The 23666-nt window shown below is 51.6% G+C and overlaps 1 protein-coding gene across 1 annotated transcript; it reads left to right on the forward strand.

Moving 5' to 3' along the window:
• Positions 1–202: 202 nt before the first annotated feature.
• LOC126648705 (cystathionine beta-synthase-like) lies at positions 203–23410 on the forward strand. The gene is made up of 16 exons (XM_050332117.1): positions 203–214; positions 2107–2261; positions 6422–6528; positions 8567–8701; positions 10071–10150; positions 11407–11538; positions 12475–12544; positions 14094–14185; positions 15561–15686; positions 16318–16402; positions 18007–18112; positions 18631–18702; positions 19966–20100; positions 20665–20773; positions 21035–21119; positions 23313–23410. The coding sequence occupies exons 1-16, from the start codon at positions 203–205 to the stop codon at positions 23408–23410; spliced, it is 1599 nt and encodes a 532-aa protein (XP_050188074.1).
• Positions 23411–23666: the final 256 nt, after the last annotated feature.

Here is a 23666-nt window from a genome sequence, read left to right on the forward strand (position 1 = left end):
TGGTGTTGCTGGAATAACGGTGTGGCTGTGCTTCTGTGTTCCAGGGACAGCCCAGCACTCAGGGAGCAAACCACAGCACCATCCTCCCGTCCTGGTGTGGAATCCACCAGGAGAGGACAGCACAGACCTCAGGGAGTCCGGCCACGGCGCTTCGAAGGAACTCCGAGCAAGAGGGTGGAAGGAGCGAGTGAGCAGGAGGAGGATGGCACAAATGGTAATTAAGGCTGCCCTTAGGCTCATGTGTCAAGCCACAAATTAATTAGATAATCAGGACCCAGCCACAACATCCTGCTGGCTGCTTGCCTGGCTACTGTGAGTCAGTCAGGCAGCCCAGGAGTGGCAGGGCAGTGGCTTTATGGCCTGAGGTGAAGATGATGCTCCACAAATCTGTTGGCCTCTGCTCTCTGTGCTGTGCACTTTGGCTCCAGCATCCTTCTATTGCCAGCCTGAGTTCCCTGTCTGGGGATTTCGCACTTCCCCTCCACATGGCAGCAGGTCTGGCCCCACTGCAGGCAGTCCTCTGCGTTTAGAAGTGAGGTTATTTCTTCTTTGAGTCACTGGTTGGGTTCTACGAGATTTCAAAATGAAGTCCTTGCTCTTAATCTCAAGTTAAAAGCAGAAGGAAGGTCCAGCACCGTGCTTTTGACCATTTCTACTACAGCAAAGTTAATGAAAGCATTATACTTGCTCTAATTACAAAATGCATCACCACAGAGGAGCAGGAGGACAGGGCAGATTATGCCACAACAAGCAGGTTTACACCAGCTTTCATCATCAGTCTAAGTAAGACACAAGTCTCCATCTATGACCCTGCAAAGTCCCTTTAATCAACAAAGGCTGACTCAAGGCAAATTGGCTCTGTGAACAAGCCAGAAAAGAAACTTCCACTGTACCAAAAATCATGTGTCTTTTCTCCATGTGGCTTGTTTCCTTAACTCAGAGGGGTGGTGGATGGATTGCAGACAAGATCACACCAAAACTCTTGTTTCTGCTATTGGTCATTAGCAGATACTGAGAATAAACTATAAACCCAGACTTCTCCTTTTCTCTGGATATGCACCAGCGATACAGAGAAAACAGCACAAAAAATTTCCTTCTTACAGGTGCCTGTAGGGCTTGTGAGTCTAAAAGCCACTAATGAACTCAACCTTTTCAAACTTGTTTAACTCTTTTTCTCTTCCATTTTTACCTTCTTTGCCCCTATAGTTGTTCCCTGTAATTCCATTTTGCCTTTATTTGCCATTATTTGATGCACCTTCTCCAGCTCCCCCATGATTTACAGCCCACTCTCACCACCAGCCACCTGTCTCAATTCCAGGCTGATGAATCCTCCTCTCTTTAGGCTGTTTTACTCTGGAACTTGCTCTCAGAGGTGTCCTCTGGCCCTCTGAGGTCCATCACCACAACAGAAACATTCTCAAATTATTGCTGGGTAGACTTACTTGCAGTTTCTTCACTGCTAGAGTGAAAAATACTGCTCTTGACCAAATAATTAAGGAGAGAGCACCAAATTTTCTAGGGGAGGGGATGATTTTGAGCAGGGCAAGATTTACTGGAGAGGATGCACAGATGATGGTTTATGATGTACACGGTCTAGTATACCACTCTGAAATCGCAATTTTATCTTGGAATCATAGAATTGTGAAGGTTGGAGAGACCTCTAAGGTCACCAGATCCCACCATCAACCCAGCACCACCATGTTCACCATCAGACCATGCCATCAAGTGCCATACCCACAAGTTTTTTGAACACTTCCAAGGGCGGTGATTCCACCACTTCCCTGCGCAGTTTGTTCAAATGCTTTACAACCTTTTCCACGATTTTTTTCCCCCTAATATATAATCTAAACCTCCCCCTGGCACAGTGTGAGGCTATTTCCTCTCGTCATGCCACTTGTCACCTGGGAGAAGAGACCGACACCCACCTCGTTACAACCTCCTTTCCTCTGCCCATCTCCTTTCAACCTCCTTTCACCAGTACAACCACGGTTGTGAAATGCCAGCAGGATGCCCCCAGTGCAGGCTACCCTACCTTCACACCCAAGTGTGCCTTTTTTTTCCCTCCAGCAGTTATTTCCCTGCCAGGTGACCTCTTCCACCCCTCAGGAGCTGCCCAAGGCGTGCCCGCTCGTGAACGGTGACCATGCGGGAGGTCAGGAAAGCAAAGCCGACAGCACGTGGATCCTTCCCAACTTGCCCAGTAAGTGCAAGTGGACTCCCACGATGCCTGCCAGCAAGTCTCCACACTCCTGCGTGCCCCTGTAAGTAATCCTTCCGTGCTGGTTATTTCAGAGCGCAGCTCAGTGTCTTTCTCTGAGGTTGAAGCACTACTGCTGTTGCACCAGGGTGGTCACAACCAGAAGTCAGTTGTTACCCTAACAATAGTTTATTTTCCAGAAGGCAAAACTGACTCAGTATCTCGCCTTCAAGAAGCTCTTTCTTACTCTCCTTAGTTTTGCAGAAAGGTGTGGCTGGCTCAAGCATCAGCTCTGTGTTTTGCAGCACACCTTTGAAAGCACCTTGCTTGTTTGGGGCACCTTATTTTAGAAGAACTAAGAGGAGCATATTTCATAGACAGACTTCAACCAGGGACCTGCACACTTCTGCAAAGAGGACTCAGTGAGGTCTGGTGTCACACAGCAGAAGTACAGGCACTCCCAGCTGCTAGGCACTCGAGGAGATGCAGGAATGACTCTTCTAGATGTAGCACAGGGCAGCACATACCCCAAAACTGTGTCACCCAGCCCTGTCAGTAAGAGCCCCACAGTCATCAGCCCAAGGGCTGCAGTTTTGCTGTCCCTGTCCATTCAAACAAACCAAAGCTGCGTGTGAGAAGATTTCAAAGTAACAGCAGTATCTTTACTGATGGCTGGGAGACCTCACAAACATGGATTACCCGGGCCTGGTAGTTTAAATAAGTATAAAATGGCCACACACAGAGGTTGCCCACTCTGTGTAAGCAACCCAAGGGCTAAGTGCAAAGCAAAGTGCTTGCTCTGAGCAGTTCTTGCCCTCACAGCAGCGGGTTCCTTCCCAGGGTGAGGTGAGGTTGCCAAAGGGCCCAGACTAGACTCGACAAGAGGTGCTTTAATGACCTGGCAAATGAGACACAGACAAGCTGTTAAAGATAAGGCTGTCCCATAAATGTCAGGGGAACTGCAAACACGTCCCTGCAGCGCTAGGATGTAAACCACGAGTTCAACCCCAGCGAGTGAGGAACTGCAGCTCAGGTGAGGCGCAGCGCTGATCTGCATGGTCGTGCCTGACCACATGCCAGGCAGGACAAGGCCACAGCACAGCCATCAGCATGTGTGAAGTCCAGAACTGCCTCTGGGCTGGCCCATGAAGCAGGGAGGAGTGGAGTCCAGAGCCTCCAAGCTGATCCAGCAAACTGCATCCAGGCACTCACTCAGTGCAATCCCTGCAGCTGGTGCTCTAGGGCAGAATCAGCTCTTTTCAGTCAAACTGATTTCCTCCCCCACCGAATTATCATGCTGAGCAGAAAACATTCTTGGATTTTAGCAATTTAGCATCAGGGTGCCCCGGAGCAGCAAGGTGGGGCCAGGGCCCATCCCACCCCCAGGAGCTGGGCAGCCAGGGAGGCAGCGGGACAGCTCCATCCCCGAGCATCATGCACCTCTCTGGGGATGGGGTCTGGCTGAGGGGGCCCACACAGCATCACTGAGGCAGGAACTGAAACACAGCCCACTGTGCAGCAGTGAAGAAAATACACTGGGACACGTTACACCTTTTCTTTTACAGCACTGGGCGGAGGGGGTGGTTTGGTTTCCCTGCTCACAGATGGCAACCAGTGGAGCAAAAATCTCTGGACTTCTTGAGAGTCCCATGTGAAATCTGATTGAGTTTGGGGTGTAGAAGTAGAGAGACAAGATGTTATTTTAATTCAGAATATTAATAATTTTTTTTTCAATGATAACAGAATTAGCTCTGCTACCCCTTGAGCTAACTCTGACCTCAGCAAGAATCCCTTGCTTTGCTAGGACTGGTTTTCCCCTGGATACCTTATGGAATAACAAGCCATGAGTAAAAGCAGGAATCTTGGATAAAAACCATCCTTGTCCACTGCAGTCCTGAACTGAAACCAGCATCTGCAGGACTGGACTGTGCCAACCACATCCAAAGATGCTTGTCACGGATCTCTGTGTCCCCATAGACTTTCTGCCTTCAGGCTGCACACACTGAGCTCTCACAAGGAAGCTGACCATCAACTGCTATTTTTGTAGCAAAATATGGTAGTGATTAGGAAAGGAATTAGATAGGAACTGCAGAAAGTTTGCCTGAGGGTAAGGCTGCTCTGTTAAGGGGATGGTAACAAGTGGCAGAGTGAAAGAGCAGCCCAGTTCCTGACTCCCACCCTCACTGCCCTGGCAAGGCTCACCCTGGCACGCAGGGCAGCAGCACAGGCTTCCTTTCCCTTTCCCATCCCCTCGCCAGACTCCACCACTGCAGAGCCTGGAGCTGCACAGCACCTCTGGGGTCCTCCCCACAGGAAAGGCAGGGACCTGTTGGAGTGAGTGACAGAGGAGGCACCAGGGGTGATCAGAGGGCTGGAGCAGCTCTGCTGTGAGGAAAGGCTGAGAGAATTGGGATTGTTCAGCCTGGAAAAGAGAAGGCTTTGGGGTGACCCACTCGCAGCCTTCCAGTACCTGAAGGGGCCACCGAGAAAGAGAGAAACTATTTCCAAGGGGCTGGAGTGACAGAACAAGGGGAAATGGCTTCAAACTGAAAGAGAGTACATTTAGATTAGATATTAGGAAAAAATTATTTGCTGTGAAGGTGGTGAGGTACTGGAACAGTTTGTCCAGAGAAGCTGTGGATGTCCCATCCCTGGATGGGACTCTGAGCAAGCTGGGATAGTGGAAAGTGTCCCTGACCATGGCAGGGGGTTAGAACTTGCTGATCTTTAAGGTCCCTTCCAACCCAGGCCATTCTATGATTCTGTGATCATGCCTTTCTGGGGTTCAGAGGGCATGGTAGCATCCCATTTACCACAATTTGTAGCTGAAGGCAAATAAATGGCCTTGCTTTCTTCTCTCAAGCCGACCTCCTGCAATCCAGATGTGTAACATAACAGTGCAAACTCTCAAGAGAGCCAGGCTCTAGTTAATTGTCACCTGAAAGAACTGGAGTCTCCTCAAGCCATGGCTGAGTGAAAGTCCTGAGCATTTTGTTGGCTTTTAGAGCAGATGTGCAATGGCTGCAGCTTTGGGGAAAGCTCATTTGTTGTTATTGCCTCACACAGAGGCCGTGATGTCTCTGCAAACACTTTACACAGAGGGAGGGGTAACATCACACGTGTAATACCCCATCATTTCTGGGCTCGAGATGCAAAGAGACTGGCTCCTTTTGGTAGTAAAGACCCTCCCTGAACCACTACCCCTGCACTCCTGCACGGCAAGAAGTGTTTATATCATGCTTGCAAAACCTGGAGGGAGGTGTGTGTGTCTTTAAGCAACCCAGCATGTCACCCTGCACCATATGGACTCTCTGTCAGCAGCCAGACATCTGCCTGGCCGTGACAGCAGACAGGGATAACTCCAGGTCAAGGTTCAGAGGATGATTGTGGGCGAGAACAGCACAAAGCAGAGCTGAGCAGTGAAGGGAGGGTGGGGGGGGTTGTCACCCCAAAGGGAGAGAGACGTGCTGGTTTGCAGCCAGGGGCAGTGTGCCTGTGGCCCAAACTGACACAGCCCTCATCAATCCTCTCCCTCCAACCCTGAACGAGCTCAAGGATGTGGGTCAGTGGCTGCCTGGGAAGATATGCAGTGTGTTGGGCAAACAGGTCTTTTTTCATTCTGGTTGCAATTGCTGTGGTGTGGTTCTTGGCTTCTGCCAGAGCCTGACAGTGACTAACAAAACCAGGCAGCTGGATTTCACTGATCACAGAGCTCAGTTTAATCATTTGCAAAAAAGCCTCCAGAGTCCTCTGTGGCTTGGGCTTTTCTGATGGCTTGGAGCCATCCTTGCAAGTTTGGGAGGCAAGAAAGAGTTGGCCCAGAGACAGCTGGAAATACAAAAAAGCAGAGATGGTGCTGGGTAGGACAGAGGAAAGAGGAGGAGCCTTGTGCTGTGCATGGCCTCCTGCCTTTCTCACCCACAGCATAAAGTCCTGAGGCTTGTCAGCCTCTTCTCACTCATTATAGAGGCCGAGGGCCTTGCAGAACAAGACATTTCAGAACAGCCCTGAAAATTAATTACCTTATTTTTTATGCAAAATAACTATTAACTTGTGATGGAAAACTACAACTAACCCCTGGGGACATTAATTGTCGATGGGGACATTTTCTCTTGGAGTTGGGGCGTCTCTCCGTGGCATTCATAGACTTGTTGGAACCTCACTTAAATTTTATCTCAGTTCATGTTGCATAAAAAATAGCTTTGATATGACTTTTTTTTTCAGGACAGAAGAAAAAAAGATCTTGCCCAATATCCTCAAGAAAGTTGGCTTCACCCCAATGGTCCGAATCAACAAGATTGGGAAGTCCTATGGGCTCAAGTGTGAGCTCTGTGAGTGTCCCCTTTCCACCAGGTTTTTCCGTGCCATGAGGTGAGGGTGAGGGGCGGTGTTGGAGGGGGGGGCTTCAGGAGAGGCTCTGTGAGAGCAAGCACAGCTGGGGAGGGACAGCTGTGGCACGTGTTGGGTGCTCCTGCTTATTAGGTTGTGCTACAGACATTTTTTGAACCAAAGGAGATGGTTTCAAACACCAGTGAGAAGGGGGCTAATGAGTAGTGAGGCATCTCTCCTCCCAGGTAACAGCAACATAAGCTCAGAGTAGCGCTGGGCTAAATTTGGGGATGGGTGGATGACAACGTGGCATCAGGCAGGGATGCTGCAGCACCCAGGGTAGCATGTGGAGCACGCAGGGGAGACTGGCTGAGCCTTCCCAAAATGCCGTGGATGGGATGGGGCAAAGGGCATGGCAGGACCCTCCCTGCAGCCTGTCCAGGAACAGGGAGCAGCTCAGGACGTGGTGGGGGGACACACCAGTGTCACCCCTGGCTGCCAGACAGAGCTCCCACACATGGGGGAATCCTCTCTGCCAGGTCAGCTGGAGCCAGGCCAGGCACTGCTGTCCTCTCCTGGGGGCAGCTGCTTCTCTCGGGGACCTTCCCAAAATGCAGCCCCAGGCAGAGCAGAGGGGTTTGCAGGCAGATGGGGTTATCAGCAACACGGGTGCCAGTCCCTGGTGTTAACAATCAGGCCAAGGTGCTGGCTGCAGGGCCAGGTTTTCCAGCAGGACCCAAGTCCTCCCCCTTAGGAGATATTAGCGTAGCACTGGTGCTGTCTCATGAAAGGGTCAGTTCTAGCCTGGTGCCCTACAGGTACAAGGATGGTAAGATCAGATCTTGTCCGTATGGACTTTCCAGTGCCTTTCCTGTAACTTCTAACCCTGATCATTAATTTCATCCAAATTGGGCAGAAAGACAGATTTTCGGAGGCAGAAAGTTTCATGAGTGTCCCATGGCTGGGTAAAGAGGAGGGGCTTGATGAGTGCTCATCCTTAAAGAAATGGCATAGTGGGGCCTTGTGGTCCTGTTTGGCAGCTGGGAATCCTCAGGACAACCACCCTCCACCAGGCACAGGGGCACATGGAGTGTCCTTCTCAGGATATGGGATCTTTGGGCCAGTAACCCTGCAACCACTACATTCTACTGCCTCTCACTCCCCAAAACGAGACCTGAGGGGCTTGGTGGGAGACAGTGGAGCAGAGGTGGTGGAGGTAGGAGGGCAGCTGGGCAGTGTCTGGCCCACCTCTGAAGCAGCCTGTCCCTTGGAGCATGTCTTGCTGGGACAGGAGCCTCAGAGGCATGGGCCAATCTGGTGTGGGAAAAGCTGGGCAGACACTGTTTTCTGGGATGTTGTCTCCCTCCCCTGGCACAGGAGAGGAAGGAGAGCAGGACAGGCAGAGCAGCTACATGTTCCTCTCCGAGCAACACGTCAGCACAGGCCCTCTTCCCAGGAAAATACAGGAATTCTTGCAGCACAGCTGCCTCAAGAAGCAGTTGCAGATGGATGGGATTACCTTGTATTTCCTGCTCCTCCAGGGATCTCTGTGCAGCTGAAGCTGTGGCACTTTGCTTTATAAAATGTAAAGAGCACAAATTTCTTTTCTTTTCCCATTCGGGCTGCTCAGGCATCGGGTTGATCTCCTAGCCTGAAGTAGCTGTCTCTACCTGGATGAAGGGAATGACACCCTGGAAGAACCCATTTTTCCCTGTTGTCCATAAAACAGAGCTCAGTACCCCCAGTTCAGATGTCGATGCTCATCAGAGCCTTGGTAAGAAAAGTCCTGCCCCAAGTATTTAGCAGTGTGGAGGGCCCAAGCAGGACTGAGGTGTGCCTTGCAGTTTGAAAGTGCCTTGGCAAGCTGATTTTCCAGTAGCTCAGTGAAGGAACGATGACTTTGGCTGACACTTGAAAGTGTTCTTTCTGCTGCTCGCTTTTCCTTATGGCACCTCATTCAGGACCACAGATCATCCCTGCAGAAGGGACATTTTTAGGTGCCTGTTAAAGAACTGATGGAGCCTCCCCTTTCGTTTCCAGTGGCAAAATGCGAGTACTTCAACGCGGGGGGCAGCGTGAAGGATCGCATCGGCCTCAGGATGGTGGAAGACGCGGAGAGAGCTGGGATTATAAAACCAGGAGACACGCTGATCGAGCCCACTTCAGGAAACACAGGTGGGAAGGGCAGGGATGCCCCCTCTGCCTGGGGGTGCTGGGCAGGGGGTTGTTTTTGAGGGGCTGTGGGAGAGGCAGAGATTTTGAGGAGCTCTTGCTCTTTCAGTTACCAGGTCAGTTCGGGGCCAAGCAGCTCTGGCTCCTCCTCTCAGCTCCCCTCCTGGTGGATATGAACATCCTGGGGTGTCGAGGTGCCTCTGCTGAAATTCCCAAGGGCCTGCAAGGGCCCCACACCTGCAAAGGTGTGCTCAGAAGGTTACCTTGTGGCAAGGCAGACGCCCTCAGGAGCGGGGGCAGCCCCAGGAGTTTTCAGGCTGGGAAGCTTTTGAGGACTCAGAGGTTCACAGAGAGGGTTTCCCTGATGGGTTGGAAGAGAAATCATCTGATTTTTTTTTTCCTTGTTGCTGTCACCTGTCACCCCACGGCTGAGGAGGTACAACAGAGGAGTCCCTAGTATTTTGCAGCCTCCACAGGACCATTGGTGAAAATTTCAATGTCCCTTTGCTGCTGCCTGCCCCACGACAAGGACACATGTGTGCACAGCGTGCTTCCCCACAAAAAGGCACAGCAGAGGCTGTCGAGGTGCTCTAGATGTAGCTGGGGCCATGTCCCTCGCTGCACTCCCTGCCTCCTCCTCTCTAGCCACGCAGAATGGGTCTCATCTCTAGGAATTTTACTCCTTACTGGCTTGTTGCCCCAGCCATTCCCCCAGAGATGGGGTGAGGGAACCTGTGTTACCCCTGAGCTGTTCCACAGGTGGTGGATCGTGCTGGGTCCCTGCCTGCCTGGGGCAGCTGGAGTGGCAGCAGGCTCCCTCCAGCCCCTCACAGGGACACACTGCTGCAGCCTCACCTTCCTGCTCTGCCTGGGGAGCAGCTGGTTCCATCCATCAGCCCCAGTGAAACTGGAGCAGAGGTGCCCTTCGCCTGCCCGCCGCGGGGTGACATGTGCGGCTTTATGTGTGTGTCTGACCCCCACACACACACAACTGAGAGTGTTTGAGGGGGAGGGGAAGGCACTCCTGAAGCAAAATCACCTCTCTCCTGGTTTTCCAAAAAGAAAGGAAGAGGTCTGGGACTTGGTGAGGGGAGGAAAGCGCTCCCCAGCCTTGCCATTGGCTCTGTGCCACACTGATAGACTCCTGAGAGCAAGAGCGACACTGCAGCTTGACTCATCTGTTAGCACATCCTCCTACACTCTCTGGTGTTCCCAGCACATCCCCAGAGGTGGAGGATGCCCTCACCTGCAGTTCATTGGTGAAGATTTCCAGGTTCTGTTCACTGAGGGAGAGAGGAAGCAGCCGCATGTTGGCCTGTTGGCTTTTCCAAACGCTCTTGTTAACCAATTCCCTTTGCTCCCCACCACCCAGGCATCGGGCTGGCACTGGTGGCTGCAGTGAAAGGTTACCGCTGCATCATCGTCCTGCCGGAGAAAATGAGCGTGGAGAAGGTCAGAGCTCTGTATGGCACCACCCCCAGCCAGGGAACATCTCCTTCCCTGTCCCTCTCTGCCTTTCCCATTCTAGAGCCAGAGTGCCCTCTCCTTTATGGGGTAATGAGCCTGGTGCACACACTGCCAGAGCCTTGTAGCTGTTCAGAGGGTCATCTCTTGATGGAAAAAAAGCACCCTGTGCAGGCCTGGCTGACTGTCTGGTGCCAGCAGTGCAGCTGGGGTGACGTGTTAGCCAAACACAGTGTATGACTGCAGAGAAATGGAGCAATATCTGGTGTCTGGGAGGGCAAGGCCTGACTGGAGTGGAGGAGAGGCAGGCAGATGCCTGGGCTCACCTGCCAGTCCTGCTCACTTCCCCTCATGTATCTGAAAGGTCACTTGGTCTCTCTATGTATTTATGGTTTTCTTCAACCTGGAGACACTTACGGCTGCCTGAGATGCTTTCTTGAGGTGGTACAAGTCATGTCACTTGCCTGAGAGCTGGTGATCAGGTAAAACTGCCATCCTGGAGATGGCAGGAATCCTGCCTTGGTGAGCCAAAAGCCTCGCAAACTGCTCACCTGAACCTGTGCCAGTGAAGCAAGACCTGGCCCCTGACCTGGCTCAAAAATGAGCCCTTCTCCAAAGTGCTGCCCTCATTTCAACCTAAATCTTACTTAAGCTCAGTCTGGAGCAGATGCCACCTTCAGCTGCCGTGGGCTTCATCTCTAGGTGCCCCAACACTCCCCCACCCTTCTTTTTTGACCCTTTCTCCCCCTGAGAGCCTCATCTCCCAGAGGATTATACCCTTGGGCAGATTTGTATTTGCTCCTTCCCCATACTTGGTGAGAGAAGAGAAGGGACCTGGGGCAAAGGCAGCTTTAAGAGCTCCCCTTTGCATGCAGGAGCTCAGACCCCACCCAGCACACAGGAGACACTGTTCCCTACCTGCTTCCCTCTGCCCTTTTCCCCAGGCACCACAGAGCAGCACAGTGTTACCTCCCTCTGCCCTGTCCCCAGTCTGCCCTCCAAGTAGGACAGGGCACAAGGCCAGGCTGGAATCCATGTGCCAGCTTCAGGCAGGAGGCCCTGGGGTGCCGGGAGCATGTCAGAGATAGTATAGTCCAGAATTGGACATTGTATCTCCAAATGATAAATGTGCCCCCCATGCAAAGCTCCTCTGGCATCTGTCACCGCCGTGAGCCCCCAGGTTTGGATTACCATCCCCCCACATGGGATCAGTTGCACTACTTCTACTCTTCTCCCTCCCAAAGGTCAATATTCTGAAGGCCCTGGGTGCTGAAATTGTGAGGACCCCTTGCACCCGCTTTGATGCCCCGGAGTCGAACATCCGTGTTGCCTGGAAGCTGAAAAGTGAAATCCCAAACTCTCACATCCTGGACCAGGTAAAGGCCATCCCTCCACTGGGTCTCTTTCCAAACACAGTTTATTGGGTGTGCTCCAAGTGTGCCTGTGCTTGGGAGCTTCGTTCAAAGCGGCACTGGAGGCAGATTTCATCAGTGGTTTATAGTGTTTGAAATGTAATCTCCCCTCTGCAAAGCACAGGGTGACAGAAACAAAACAAGGGACACTTCCAAACCTGTGACACCTCTGCCAAAGCCTGGATGTGGGTGAGGCTGGGTTTTCTTGCACAATTCAGAGACTCCTGAAGTTGCTTCAGGTTTAACTTTGACCTGAAAAAAAAAAAAATAAATCACTTTTTATGCTGGGCTAGCAAACTCTGTTCTACCTCAAAAATAAACCTCATTCTGTAAAGGGCAATCCCCGATGACTCACTCCAGTGGTTTTTGTCTTGAACAGGAGGGCATTTCTCCCTTTGGTCTGACCCCGCTGAGGGAAGGCATCCCTATAGAGAGCAGGGAGCTCCTGGAGTGCAGGAAAGTCAGGGAAGCTCCTTTCTTTTAAGAAAAAAAAAAAGAGGAGTTCAAAGGCTGAGTATGCTTTTTAGAAGAAGCCTGGTCCATGGTATCACTTGTGGCAAATCCCCCTGTACAGGCTGGAGAAGTCTTCTGGCCCACAGTTCCCAGCCAGCTGGCCAACCCCATACCTAATGGGCACCAAGTGCCACAGAATGAGTGTTTGTAGGCATGTTTAATGTTCCAGTGTGGAAAAACCCCAAGTTCCCTTGGGAATCTTGTCCCAAAGTGACAACCAGGAGGAATACCTGTATCTGGTCCAGCCAGGTCCTAGTCCACCCCTTGCCAGGGAGAGAAGGGGGCAGTTGCCTGGTCTGGGCACAGCTCGTCAGGAGCTATTGCTAGTTTGGTGTTTGACCTGCTCTTCACACGGTAACTCCTGCTGTTCTCTGTTGAAACAAACAGTACAGAAATCCAAGCAACCCCCTGGCTCATTACGACACCACGGCCGAGGAGATCCTGGAGCAGTGTGAAGGTACAGTCTGGGCTGTTGTTTCTACGTACTGAGGGTGTGCAGAGGGCTGTAGCCCTCTCTGAGAGGCTTATTTTACGTAATTTATTGACCTGAATGTCCAGAAACAGCCCAAAGGGCCTCTGTGGGTGAAGGCAGTGTTATCTTAATAATACCGACACGCAGGGTGTAGCAACTTCTCCTAATCCACTGCAGATACACCTCAGCCTGCAGGGCTTCCCAGCTATGGCCTCCCATTGCAAAAGCCTGAGGGAGGAGACCAGAGGCTTAAGAAAATCAGGCTGCACCTAAAGGAGAAAGAGCACATCTCTTGGTGGCCACAGCACCTCTGCGACCTGTCGTCTGGGAACACAGGGTGTCCCAAGAGGCCTTGCTGGGGAATATAAATCCATCAGGCCATGGCAAGGCTGCGTCTGATCCAGCACACTCGTTTGCAAATCAGAATAGACCAAGACTTCACAAACCAGTGGCATTTGAAGTGACAGTGGGGGAGGACAAAGAACCATCCCAGCCCACGTCTGTGCAGATAGAGGTGACATTTATTGCCGGTTCTGGGAACACTGTAAAATGTAAACAGGACTCGAGGGTTTAACTGGAGAGCAGTTATCACAGCTGTAAAGCAGTCAGGCAGCAACAGGAACAAGAGAGTCCCAGCCTTCCCTCCACTACAGCAGAAGGATTTGCTGCTGTGGCTGCCAGACGTGGTTTATAGGTTCCCTTTTCCCTATGCAGTTGCAGCATCAGGTTTGGAGGGCCTGACTCCGGTTCTGCTCCTACCAGTCCTAAATCTGTATAATTTCACCGATGCCAGTGGGGCTACGTGTGATCCAGATGTGTGCCTGGGCAGAGCTCAGCCATCTCTCCACTGTGGATGCCAAAACAGGCTGAAAAGTTGTGCCTGTTAGTGATACGTGCTGCTGTTCACGCGTGTGCTTTGCTCCCATGTGGTGGGGTTTGAAAGGGGTGGAAATGCTGTGATATTCCCTCCCCCTTAAGCCACAGAGTCACAAAATATCCTGAGTTGTCAGGGACCCACAAGGATCATCCAAGTCCAACTCCTGGCCCTGCACAGGACACTCCAAGAGTCACACCATAGTGCCTGAGAGCGTTGTCTAAACTCCTCTTGAGCTCTGTCAGGCTTGGTGCCGTGACCACTGCCCTGAGGAGTCTGTTCAGTGCCCAACCACCCTCCAGATGAAGAACCTTTTCCTGATATCCAACCTAAACCTCCCCTGACTCACCTTCATGCTGTTCCCTCGGGTCAGTAGATGCCAAAGATGCAGAAATCATGGAGAGCTGGGGTGGGAGATCTGGAGGTCACCTTCAGCCCCCTGTGCTGAGGCAGGATCAGCTGATCCTGTAAGCTCATCTGGGGTTCTCCACAGGACCAGGCTTTGGCCACCAGCAGGGCCTCTGCCTGGCCTTTCCTCACGTGGGATTCCAGTGGCCAAGGGACACGGGCTCTGCTTCTGCACAGGGCCCTGAGTAAAGGGGAGACTGTGCTGCAGGCCATGCTGAGTCCCTGCAAGCCTCTCTCTTCCCTGACCTGCAGGCAAGGTCCACATGGTGGTGGTTGGGTCTGGCACAGGAGGCACCATCACTGGCATCGGCAGGAAGCTGAAGGAGAAGTGCCCAGAGTGCAAGGTAAGCCAGGAGTCAGGGCTGCCATGGTTTTCACGGGATCAGAGAATGGTTTGGGTGGGAAGAGACCTTAAAGATCATCCCATCATCCCATTCCACTCCCCTGCCATGGGCAGGGATATCTTCCAGTATCCCAGGTTGCTCAGAGCCCCATTCAGCCTGGCCTTGAACACTTCCAGGGATGGGGCATCCACAGCTTCTCTGGGCAACCTGTTCCAGGGCCTCACCACCCTCACAGTAAAGAATTTCTTCCTAATATCCAATCTAAACCTACCCTCTTTCAGCTCAAAGCCATTCCCTAGGGCTCTGTTGCTGCATGCCATTTCCTGCCTGTGCTTCTGATCCAAACTAACCCCGTGGCTCACCTGAGCCAGCAGTTGATGTCTTTTTCACAACAATCTTGGCCTTGGTTAGAAGCAATTTGGTGATGTTTAGGTTGGCCTAGACCTATCCAAGTGCCTTAGAAACCAAACTTTCCACAGCTCCACTAAAATCCCCCTGCCTGGTGCCCTGCCCTGTGCAGGACGCTGTTGGGTGCCCACTGCAGGCCCAGCTGATGGCATCACTGCTCCTGGTTAACCTGCCTGCTGGAAGTTTCTGTCCTGGCAACTCTGTGAGGGGCACAGACTGTGCAAGGGCTTCTCCTCTGCCACTGCAAACCCCTCCATGTTTATGGTTGACATTCTGTAATGATGCTCATCCTGCAGGGCTTGTGCTTCAAGGCAGATGGGAGGCTTGACAGATGCTGCTTCTCTGGTGTGGCCAGTATGTGAGCCACCCCTGATTCACCACAAAGCTGTGGACCCACCACTGGAGGACCAGGGCAGGAGGTTACCTCCCTGGCTGCTTGCAGCTGCGTGTGGAGCAGTGTCACCACCCCTCCTTCAGCTGCGTGCTGAGGGAGGCAACCTCAGCCCAGACACAAAGCTGTGAGCAACCAGGGAGGTGTCACCACCAGCCAGCACAACTAGATCCAGGAAGGATGGCTGTAGCCACGGGTTTCAGCACGTCTGAGCTCTCTGGCTGGCTTTACCCTGGAGCAGATTAAGGAGCACTTGCACTGTCCCAAGGGATGAGCTTTGGAAGTGGGAGGCTCTGCCAAAGGAGTGATGACAAACACCTTGAGAGTGATAACATTTTAAGCCACCAGTCACTTCTGCAACAGCTGAAGACTACCTAGGATCTATTTAAAAAGCCACTGGGAAGCAGCACCCTTTTATCCTGGAAGCTCTCCACACCACCAGTGGTTAGGGATATTAATGAATATTATGGGAAGGAAAACTTTGCTGACAAGGGCAGGGGTGATTTTTCCCTTGAGTTTGTGCTTGACTGTTTCTGAGCTCCCCTTGTGGTTTAACAAAACTTCCTTCCCTCAAAGATCGTTGGCGTAGATCCTGACGGCTCCATCGTCGCCCTGCCCAGTGAGATGAACAGGACAAACACCACAACCATCGAGGTGGAGGGCATTGGGCACGACTTCATCCCTACTGTCCTTGACAGATCAGTAAGTAGCCGTGTGATGAGAGGCCTCTGCCTGATTTTTGGTTTTGCATCCAGCCTACCCCCAAGTTCAGAGGTAACCTCGTACCTCTACCTGTCGAGTTTACCCTCAGTGTATCACCTGCCACCAACCAGAGAGCTTTAAATCCCTAATCCAGGTTACCTGTGTCCCCCCCCGGCCTCATTCTTAGAAAGGTCCCTCACAGCCTCAGATTCTTTCTGCTTTCAGGTGTGTGTTACCTATGTCTCTGCTACTGGCACATGGATGTAGAGCTGACACCTGTAATAACCCAAACCTCTTCTTGTAGCTGGGTCTGATTTTGCCTGGCAAAACCTCAACCATTAGTGTAGTCTGGTCTGGGACATCATGACACCACTTCCTCTTCCACATCCTGACTCTGGACCTGTCAGACATCCCTAACTCTTCAAAAAAGGGTGCTGGCTGAAAAGGTCAGTGTGGGTGCCAGCAATAAAGGACATGCCTCCAGACCAAGAACGCCCTGACAAATGCGTTTGCTTCCAACAAGTGTGGAGGGCAGCTCAAAGCTGATGTTGCAGGCATCAGCATGTCTCAGAGTGATCAGGACAGCCTGAAACAGCACTGCCAAGACTCAGCCTTCTTGCTTTCCTTTCAGGTGGTTGATCAGTGGTATAAAAGCAATGACAGAGAGTCGTTCCTCATGTCTCGCAGGCTGATCAGAGAGGAGGGGTTACTGTGTGGTAAGCACCGGTGGCACCAGTTGCTTCTCCTGACAAACTTTCTGAACCTCATCCTTTTGGGACCAAAATGCTTCAGGGTGGGTGCTCTCTGCCTTTTGTGCCTGCTGGGTTAGCAGGGCTGGGTGGCTGAATCCCGAGCTGGTGTGTAGGTCACTGCAGATCTCAGAGGTGTGTCCGTGAGCCCGTGGTCTGGGATCTGAGTCATCGGCCACAACAATTATAGAAGCAGTAACTCTCCTCTTGCTGGAGCACTTCTGCAGTGTAACTGGATCTTCAGGCCTCACTCTGTGCAGAGTAGAGTTACACAGGCTGAAGGGAGGATTAATGGGGCTCGGGGCAGGACAGGTGGGCTAAAGCTGCCGCTCCACTAACAACTCTGCGAGGCTGTTCTCTGTGTCACTGCCACACCAGAGGTGCCAGGTTTGGACTAGGAAAGCTTGAAAGTAAAGAAGGTGTGAGATGTTCTTACTGAGTATTTCTCCCCCTGCCAGCAAGCTGTAAGTGATCCCACTGGCCTTCTAAAACGAACAGGTGCCCTCAGACAAACCCTGCCTGTGCCCTCAGAGCCACTACGTGCCATCAGCATGTTTTCACCCTTCCCTGCCACTGAGCAGGTAGCTGTAGGTTTGCATCCAGCACCAGACACTACGTAGGCTTGTAGTTACAGCTGATAAAAGCCCTGAGCACTCATATCCAGGGGGCTTTGGAAAAGATCAGGCCGCATGTAATGAAACACTTTAATGTTGATTTAACCTAGCAGGCACAGAGTCACCGTGTTTCAACAGAAACCACTTGCTGGACTCAACTATAATTTGTGAACAGCTTCATGTTCCCTGAACTGCATTTTTCAGGGCCGTTCCTCATTTGTTTGAAAAATGTGACCCTGTGATAATTAACCTGCTGTAAAATACGTGCTGCCTTGAGTGCAGTGTGTAATTGGCACTCAGATAGTGGAATGTGTTTGACTTCCAGTACTCAAACTGCTGGTGGAAGAATTGCCTCTGTAAAGCAGGGACCTGCTCTCCCTACGTGCAGCAAACCACATGCGTGCACACAGACACAAGGAGTGTTTTAAGTCTTCCCATCACGTTGGCCTGGTATTCCAAGCATGAGTGTAATGTTTATGGTTTTTTCAGTCTTTACAATGCATTTAAAGCCAGCCTTTGGTTGCCAAGTATGACAGCCAGAAGCTCCAGGATTGGCATGGTCTCCTCTTCACCCAAAAGACGGGTGTGGCGTGGGCAGCATGTTATGAATGTCCCTCTATTGAACATTTCAGGCCTTGGTCTGCCCACAGAGCCACCACAAGAAGTGGCTCATGAAGTTCAAAACGTGACTCTTACGCTGCCTCAAAAGCCCATTACCTGTATGAACACAACTCTCCATCCCTAACTCAGGTCCCTAAGGTTACCCTAAAGCCTACAAGGCTTTGGGGTCGATTCCTCCCATCCCAGTGCCCCGAGCCACCGTCCCACAAAGTGCCACCTTTGCCTGGATGTCTCTGCACCACTGTCTGGGGCAGCCTGTGCCCCCCACTCTGGGACTGTGGCCCTACAGCCTGTCCAGCCCTGACATTTGTCTCCCTCTCCTTGGCTCTCACCCAGGAGGCAGCTCTGGCAGTGCCATGTCCGCCGCCGTGAGAGCCGCCAAGGATTTGAAGGAAGGTCAGCGCTGCGTCGTCATCCTGCCCGACTCCGTCAGGAACTACATGTGAGTTTCCTGCTTCCTCCCTTGCTTTCCAGCATCAGGGTGGGAGCTCCCACAGCCTTCTGCCCCACGGGGACCTTCAGTGCAATGAGCTGAGCTCAGGTGCTGGGGGTTGTTGGGGAACCACCCCAATAACTCTGATATCGTGGCACACAGAGTGAGCCCAGAGCTGGGAGTCTCCCTCGGGCAGATCACAGGCAAAAAACTAAATAAAGCAACAAGGGCTGGGTGTTGGGATACTTGGGGTGTATTTCCTCTTGCCACTGACTCATTGCTCAGAGCAGGAGTCAGCCAAGCTGCAGTTTTTGAACTTGCATGCCTAAAGTTAGGAAGGCAAATAGCTGGCATGCTTCTGGGAGTCACTGAGCACCCGCAGCTCCCCTTGACCTTAAAAGGGGCTGAGAGCAGCCAGCTGCAAAAACCATGGGAGCCCTGGGGGCAGTGCTGTGGTCTAGTGCATGAAACAAAGCACGACTTCTTCTGGGAGGCTCACAGACCCTCTCTTTGTTGGTGATTTCTAGGTCCAAATTCTTGAATGATAAGTGGATGATAAAAAACGGGTTCCTAAATGAAGTCCAGGAGCACAAGCCTTGGTAAGACAACTTCCACCAGGATAAACTGTGCTAAGGGAATCAGCTTTCCGAGTCTGGAAGTTATTATCTTCAAAGGAAAGTGTTCTCTTTTAGTATTTACAAAAAAAACCAGTGAAGTCCAGATCCCTCCGGGGAGGCCGTAATGTCAGCTCCTCTCTTTGGAGTGGTTGGATATTCCAGTTCTCCATTCAAAGTCTGTAAAGGAGCCCTTTTTGTCCCAAAGTAGCTGATCCATTCCCACATGGCAACCATTGCCCAGGACACCTAAACCCCACCGAGCAGAATGGCTGAGGTAGACATTTAGCTCCACACAAAACTTCCCTCTGCTCCACAGTTCATGTTCAAAGGACCATTTGAACTCATCCCATTTGGCTGGTGGGGAGATGGGTCCCTGTTGTAGCAAGGTCCCTTTCAGACAGCTCTGAAAGTCTTCTCAGGCAAGGGACAGCAAATTTTAACTCCCCAGAACTGCTGGCCAGAAAACGCGACCAACTCATCTGTCTCTTGGGCACCACGGGTAAAGAACCCCATCAAGGCAGGGACTCACAGAGAAACTGCTGATGCCAGCTGATGTGTGGCTGGGCAAATGCCAGCTGTTTAGAAAGCACCTATTCACCTCAAGGACAGCAGGCACCGTTGATGTCACCCGCTCCTTTGGGTTACTGTAACCTAATGTTACGGCAAAATATTTCCTAAATTCATTTCTAGGGGCTCTGGTGTCTGGTTAGAATTGCTCTTGGCCCTTCCAGCCTCTAGTGTTGCCCTGCCTTTTCTGCAAGGAGCAAGGACCGAGCTGGGAGGTGCCTGTGGTCCCCCACAACAAGTGTAGCTTGTTCTTCATAAATCACACGAGCATCTCTGCCAGGCCCTCTCCTGGAAGAGCAGCAAATGCTGCATTTTGAGGACCGGGCATACAGACTATAGAGGTGAAGCTGGTCGGTCACCCATTTGTGAGCTTGAAGTGAAGCCCTCAGCAGCTTCCTTGGAATTCAGGATAGCTCAGCACTGTGCCAGCTGCTGGCCTCAGCCCTGCCTCTGGAGTTGTTTGAGCACCAGGCACAAGGAAAGCTTGGCTTCAACAAGACCTGACCGTGAGGGACTTGTAACATTGCTGCTTTGGGGATAGGAGTGGGGCTGGCTTTGCAGGCAGGCAGAATAGCCCTGCGTGGCTGGGCTCATCTCCAGTGGCCTTGTCCCTCTGTCCAGGGCCACAGCTGTGCACCAGAGAGCAACAGCTCAGCGCTGCCATTTGTCTTTCAACAGGTGGTGGAACATCAAGGTGCAGAAACTGAATCTCTCGGCCCCTCTCATTCTCCTCCCAGAAGTCAGCTGTCGAAAGGCAATCGAGATCCTCCAGGAGAAGGGATATGACCAAGCTCCTGTGGTTGCTGAGTCAGGGTAACTATTTTTACTCACTACAAGGGAAGGCCATTCACGTCGGAGAATCAGTCATGATGAAGATGAACAGAAAGTCCCATTTACTGATTCAGAGTTGAGGCTCTTGTGCTGGACTCTGTGAGGCACACTTTTAAAATGTCATTTGCCTCATTGTGATGATTCATCAATGAAACTCCTGTAAATGAGCCAGTTAAAGCCAAAGCCAAATCTAGAGCCCACCAGACTCAGCAGAGGCTGGATCAGTGCACAGGCAAGGGGAGGGCAGAGGAGTGGTGAGGGTTGGTTGGAAACCCACACAAATAAGCAATTGGAGAGTCCATGAGTTTTCCCTCTCCCAGCTGCTAAGTCCTGGACTGAAACAGCAGACTTTAAGTGCTGTTAAACCATCAGCTTGGTGAGGACAAGGAACTTCTTGTCCTGTTCAGATGAGGAGGAACCTGGTGCCTCCTGCTGATGGCAGCAGCAATTTGGTCACTGACTTCAAGTGAAGCAGTGCAGCCCCTACATAAAACATGTGTCCTACCTCAGGTCTGACCTTTCGGAAATGTCCCTGTTCCCTTACAGACTTATTTTGGGAATGGTGACCCTCAGCAACACCCTCACCTCAGTGCAGGCTGGAAATGCGGAGTTCTCAGACCCTGTTACGAAGGTCATCTACGACCAGTTCTCAAAGGTACCTCTAAGGCTGGTGTCAACCTCTGTCCAGGGATGGGGAGAGGGGCAACACCACCACCCTGGGGTCTGAGAGGAGCTGGGAGGTGAATGAAAAGACAGAGGAGTCTCCCCAGAACAGTGTGGGTGGGTGAGGAACACCGGCCCAGCTGGGTACCACCCTGCCCACTCATAGCTGCAATAAGAGACAGGAGTCGGGCTCTGCACCACTGTCCTTTAAATGTGAAGTGAAATGTTAAATGCCTCTTTTTGTCCTGTTTAGATTGGCTTGGAGGACAGGCTTGGGAAGCTTTCCTGCATCCTGCAGAATGACCATTTTGCTATCGTTGTACACCAGCAAATGCAGTGTAGGTATCTGCAGGAGAACTCTGTGGGCTTTGTGCAAATGTTTGAGGGGGGAAGGGAAGCTCTCAAACTGAGAGTGGAAGGTATCAGTGCAGCTGCTCCAGCTGTGCAGCCCCTGAGCCTTTGCAGGAAGGATTTCTGCCTCAAGGCCCTGCAAATCCCTGGAATTGCCAGCTATTCACCCATGTCTTTTCCTGACACCACAGGGATGAGGGGAGAGGGGGGAAGCCTTAACCACAGGACCAGCACACTACTGGATGTGTGTCCTGCAGGAACACTTCCCAGATCCTGGCCATGGGAGCTGTGCTGTGCCCACATGCAGGGGTAACACTGAAGCACCCATCAGCTCCATCCCTTCACCCCCTCCCATGGTTTCCCATGGAAAAGGTGTTCCCAAGGAATTTGGGATTAGTGTGGGATTTCGTTAGGTCCCCTCTGACAGCCAAGGGGGACTGTAGGTGACTGCAGGGGTGCAGTGCCTGTGCTGCACAGCACTTGTCTCTTGAGATTGAATTCAAATCACTGCCTTGCTGGTTGTGGGCAGCACAGGAAGCAAGGGGGGAATTTAGGGATCTCCATGGACTTCCATATCCCAAGGGCAAGGTCAAAAGGAGCATTTGGCCACATCAGGTGAAGCTTAGGTGGAATTCAGGCATGTGAGCTGAGAAAGCTGAGAACAACTGGGTCAGACCAGGAGCAAGCCCTGTGGCACAGGCAGGTGAGTCACGGGCATCGATGTTTGTAGCCTGGGGCACCTGTGTATGAGACTCACCTGGACCATGGCTGGGCACGGGAATGCCCTGCCACTTCAGGAGCAATTCAGTCCAACAAAGCAGCCATACCAGCAGGTTTGGTTCATTCTCAATCCAGTGTGCAGCCAGCCCCTCCCTGGTGCAGCAAACTGACTCAGTAGAGTCACCTGCAGCAGGACCACAGCAGCGTGAGGGCTGCTGGCACACTGATGGCAGCAGGGATCACCACACCTTGTTCCTCCTCTGACCAAAAATGGTGCTGCTCTGCAAAACTGACCTAACACACCCTTCCAGTACCATAAAACTTCTACAGGTACAAATTTGACCTTACCTGGAGGGAGTTGCTTTGTTGAAAAGAGTGAGCAACGTGAAAAAGCAGTCACAAGACCCGTGTTTAGGTCTGGCAGTTTGGACCTGAAGGGTGTAATTACATTGATTTGATGAGATTGCACACTGAGCACGCAGAGCATCCCTGCTGTGAGCAGTGTCCAGTAGTGCCAGCAAGAGGCTGCCTGCTGAACTCGGGGCCTCTGGAACCCACCAAGCCCAAACATCCCAACCCCTCTGCTTGTATCTCCAGGACCTGTTGACCCAAAACCAGCTCTAAAGCTGGCAAGTCAAGCCATCAAAAGGTTGCAAACAAAAGCCTGTCGTTCAAAACCTCCTTTGATGCACGTTTCCGATTCTCTCACGCAAAAAACAATGCGAGGCAGAATTCCCTTTCTCAGCTACGTTGTCTTAAAACAATTTTGTGTCACATTTTGATATGAGTTAAATGGCACCAGCAAATTAAATGGCACCCTCTAAGAAACATCAGCCAGCTGGATGCAGTGCCTCTTGCTCTGGTTTTCAAACAACACCCGCTTTCTTTTCCAGAGCTGCTGTTTTAATGCCGTCACAGCTACCCCCTTATTTATGACTTTCTTCCCACACCTTCGGAGCTTGCATTTTATCTCGTGTTTGGACTCTGGTGGCCAGTTTTATTTTTATTTAAGAAAACATTTATCAGACAGTTAAAGCAATTGTGGAAGTGTTGTTTTATTAGTGGTGGTGCAGGACGCTATGAGAACAGAGTAGGAAAGGGCCTCACTGCCGCTCTTAGAGAGTCTCACTAGTCTGGCCTGAAAAGATTTGCAGTGACAGAAGCAGGACTGGAACAGAGGGTTGGGTAAAGCAACTGGGAAATTAAGTTTCCTCTCTGGGAAAGGGTGCATAATTTGCAGCTAAAACCTTGTTAGTGCAATCTTAGTAACCTGACTGAGGATGCATCATTTCTGTGGGGGTAGAGCAGAGACAGATGCTGTCCCCATTAAGATTTTGTTTTAATAAATGAACAGCAGCCTCTGCACAGCTGACAGGGGGTGGAGGTAGAGAGTGGAGGAGCGAGGGGTTATGTTTTTTTGGAGATTTTTCCCACTCAGCTGGCATTTTCTGTGCTTACAGTCGATGGAAATGGCAGCTCCTTCATGAAGCAGGTGGTGTTTGGTGTGGTCACGGCAATGGACCTGCTCACCTTCGTCAGCAGAAACGACAAGAAGTAGCAGAGCAGCTCGGCTGCCCCCACGTCCTCCAGCAGGGCCAGGTGTGCCCCCCCAGGGCCCAAAACACCCGGCCAAGGGCACCCTCTGCTCTAATCCAGTGACAGTTTCTCAAAAATGACTTAGGTGAAAATTGTAATGTACCAATATTTGTCTGCCAAATGCCGCGCAGAGTGGCACCGAGGTGAAGATAACTAAAGAAATTGCATTTAATAGCCATGTGTGGTTACACCGAGCTTCCCAGGGCTGGACAGGTAAC

Source organism: Myiozetetes cayanensis, unplaced genomic scaffold, assembly GCF_022539395.1.
Source record: "Myiozetetes cayanensis isolate MyiCay16 unplaced genomic scaffold, myiCay2020 scf5-8, whole genome shotgun sequence".
NCBI lineage: Eukaryota > Metazoa > Chordata > Aves > Passeriformes > Tyrannidae > Myiozetetes > Myiozetetes cayanensis.

Coding starts and splice junctions, on each gene's coding strand:
- LOC126648705 (XM_050332117.1), top strand. Junction 15,687..16,317: donor CTACTGTCCTTGACAGATCA/GTAAGTAGCCGT, acceptor CTTTCCTTTCAG/GTGGTTGATCAGTGGTATAA. Junction 16,403..18,006: donor AGAGGAGGGGTTACTGTGTG/GTAAGCACCGGT, acceptor GCTCTCACCCAG/GAGGCAGCTCTGGCAGTGCC.